General features: G+C 62.6%; 1 protein-coding gene across 1 annotated transcript in view; it reads left to right on the top strand.

Annotated features, from left to right (window-relative positions):
* Positions 1-1,185, top strand: part of EMIHUDRAFT_460604 (methionine--tRNA ligase) — a 5,757-nt gene extending 4,572 nt beyond the window's left edge. Inside the window, exons 10-12 of the mRNA XM_005786790.1 lie at positions 335-452; positions 653-683; positions 753-1,185. Coding sequence (XP_005786847.1) covers positions 335-452; positions 653-683; positions 753-991 — 388 coding nt within the window. The 3' untranslated portion in view covers positions 992-1,185. The remainder of the gene's footprint in view (positions 1-334; positions 453-652; positions 684-752) is intronic.
* The last annotated feature ends 2,139 nt before the right edge of the window (positions 1,186-3,324 follow it).

Here is a 3,324-nt window from a genome sequence, read left to right as displayed (position 1 = left end):
AGATTAGCCGAGATAAGCGGAGATGAGCGGAGATCAGCCGAGATCAGCCGAGATCAGATCCGCCGAGATGAGCGGAGATGAGCCGAGGTGAGCCGAGATGGTCCGAGGCAGGTGGAGCGGCACTCCGAGGCGGACTCGCTGTACGTGGAGGAGGTAGACTTGGGCAAGCCGACTCAATGAATCAATGACTCACTCCGCAGTGAGTACGAACTAATTAAGTCCACCAACTAGGTCGACTTGGGCGAGCCGACGGGTCCTCGGCGTGCCGCGCCTTGGCCGGTCGAGCACAGGGCGCCCGCTCGTACTCAGTGGTTGGTCATGATTCCTCGCGCAGTCGCGTCGTGTCTGGGCTGGTGAAGTACATGACTGCGGAGGCGCTGCTGGGGCGGCGTGTCGTGCTGCTGGCAAACACAAAGCCGAGCAAGCTCAAGGGCGTCGAGTCGCAGGCGCGAGTGAATTCACCAGCTAACTAGCTAGGAATCAAATCAGCAAGCTCAAGGGCATGGAGCCGCAGGCGCTCGCCTCTGTAGCGTCCGCCCGGCAGCGGCTCCCAGCCCCCCTTCACCCTTCCCCGGGGGAGCGCCTCACCAGGCGATGCTGCTACAGACACCTCCTAGACGCTTCCGAGACACGTCCCGCGGCGACTGACCAGGCGATGCTGCTCTGCGCCTTCGCCGCCGACGGCAGCGCAGTCGAGCTGGTGGAGCTAATGATTGATTGCTACGAACGAGTCATACTTGATTGATCATTAGGCAGCGCGGTCGAGCTGGTGGAGCCGCCGCCGGCCGCGCCGCTCGGCGAGCGGGTCGTGTTTGACGGGCACGACGCGCCGCCCGAGAAGCAGCTCAACCCTCGCAAGAAGCTGTGGGACAGGCTGCAGCCCGAGATGAACACCGCGCCCGACGGCACCGCCCGCTTCCAGCAGCTGCCCTTCTCGACGCCGCACGGGCCCTGCAAGTGCGCCTCCATCGCCGGAGGCGCAATCAAGTGAGCTCCGCGCCGTGCGAGAGCGGCGCTGGCGCCGAGCGACGCCCGCCACGCGCCTCGGACATCACCCCATTTGGGGGGGCCCTCTGAACACAAAACACGCTCGGGCGTCGGGCCACACACATGCACACATCGCTGGTCGATCGTCTACTGTTTCGTTATCCCCAATGCTTTTGATGATAGAGGGTGTGGACCGTGAGTTGACGGAAATCGGAAAGGACGGGGAGATTGGGCCAGGTACCAATTTTGTCGAATTTATTTCAAAATCTGCAGGCGCGGAGCGCCTGCGAAAATTTTGAAGAAATTTGCAGTCGGGCCTGATTTTCATCAAGATCTTTCAAATTTGCGGTGTGGAGTTGGGGGGTGTGGGTTAGGTTAGGGTTATTAGGGTTAGAAGGTTAGGGTTAGGGTTAGGGTTAGGGTCAGGGTTAGTCTGGTTGTGTCTGTATATGCCAGCGTTGCAGGGTTCTGCGCTGGGATCTGGCCGCACAGCGCCGACGACTAAGACTCAGCCCCACACGCTGACACCTACGGCTTTAGGGTTAGGGTTAGGGTTAGGGTTAGTCTTCTTGCTTGTGTTTGTATGCCAGCGTTGCAGAGTTCTGCGCTGGGATCTGGCCCCAGCGCCGACGAGTAAGACTCAGCACCGCACGCTGACCCCACCAAATGCCGCCTCAGGGCGCCAGGCCGCCAGCCACTTCTTACACGCGGCCGGCGCCCTCTCGCGGCAAAAGGGTCGAGCGAGCGGGCAGAGTCGCGATGTCTGCGCACCCGCGTGCCGATGGGCGGCACACGCAACCGAGAGAGGCCCTGTCGCGCCGCCAGTAGCGTTCTCCGCACTCCCCACGCCACCAATTGCCGCCTCAGGGCGCCAGCCACCTCTTACACGCGGCCGGCGCCCTCTCGCGGCAAAAGGGTCGAGCGAGCGGGCAGAGTCGCGCGATGTCTGCGCACCCGCGTGCCGATGGGCGGCACACGCAATCGAGAGAGGCCCTGTCGCGCCGCCAGTAGCGTTCCGCACTCCCCACGCCACCAATTGCCGCCTCAGGGCGCCAGCCACCTCTTACACGCGGCCGGCGCCCTCTCGCGGCAAAAGGGTCGAGCGAGCGGGCAGAGTCGCGCGATGTCTGCGCACCCGCGTGCCGATGGGCGGCACACGCAATCGAGAGAGGCCCTGTCACGCCGCCAGTAGCGTTCCGCACTCCCCACGCCACCAATTGCCGCCTCAGGGCGCCAGCCACCTCTTGCACGCGGCCGGCGCCCTCTCGCGGCAATAAAGGGTCGAGCGAGCGGGCAGAGTCGCGATGTCCCTGCGCACCCGCGTGTTCGCCGCCTATATGCTCTATCCTGTGCCAAGACGGACACATTTTGACAATCAAAATCTACCTCAAAATTTGCGGCCGCCCCTCGAAATTTGCTGATCAAAATTTGCGGTGGCCCGGATCGAAACCTGTACTTTGGCCAAGACGGGGACCTGAGGACGCGACCCACTTCGCCACAGACGGGCTGGGGAGCTCCCCCGCGCCTCGGCGCCGCTCTATGACGGCCACACGACCGCATACAGCTGACGCAGTCTCGCCAAGACTCGGCCACAGAAAAGCCCCGAGAGGCGTGGGAGTACCTCGCCAGGGATGGGTCAGGTCGGAGATTCGCCCGCCGTGGAGAGCGCAACCGATCGTAAACAAGACGGCCCCTCCACCGCTATGACGGCCACACGACCGCAGTGCCGTCTTTGTCCGGAGTGAAAAGTCCAACGCGCTCGTCGGTACGTGGCGGCTTCCTCCAACTTGCGCCGCGCTCGGCGCACACAGTGAGTCATTCGGAGTCATTCGATGGCCCGCAGAGTGCGATTGTGTGTGTGCGGGAGTTGGTTTGTCGGGAGGGAGGGGCACGCTCCCTCGGGATGTGTGGCAGCCCAGGGCTGGCCTGGGGTGTCTTGTTGAGTTTTGTTTGTCTGTGTCTCGCGCTCGCGCGTGTCGTCGTCTTCTGGGTCGGGCGCGTCCTCCGGTTTCCTCAACTCACCCTCTCCACGCCCTCAGCGCTCAGGCCGTGTGTAAGTGAGCCCGGCGTGAGCGTGATCTGTGGGAAGCTGACAGGTGCTGTGTGCAAGTCCTGTTTTATTAGCAGCTCTTAGAACCAGAAACCACGACTTCGCCGTAACCACGACGTCGCCCCGGAATGGCTCTACCGTAACGGCTCTCGACGGCTCTACGGCTCTACAGCTCTACGGCTCTACGGCTCTACGGCTCTACGGTCGAGCAATGTCGTACACCATGCAATAACCACCATGCAATAACCACCATGCAAACCTCTAGTGTGGCATGCGCATGTGCTTAG

This window comes from Emiliania huxleyi, assembly GCF_000372725.1.
Source record: "Emiliania huxleyi CCMP1516 chromosome Unknown EMIHUscaffold_1492, whole genome shotgun sequence".
NCBI lineage: Eukaryota > Haptophyta > Isochrysidales > Noelaerhabdaceae > Emiliania > Emiliania huxleyi.
This window is presented reverse-complemented; position numbering and strand designations above follow the sequence as displayed.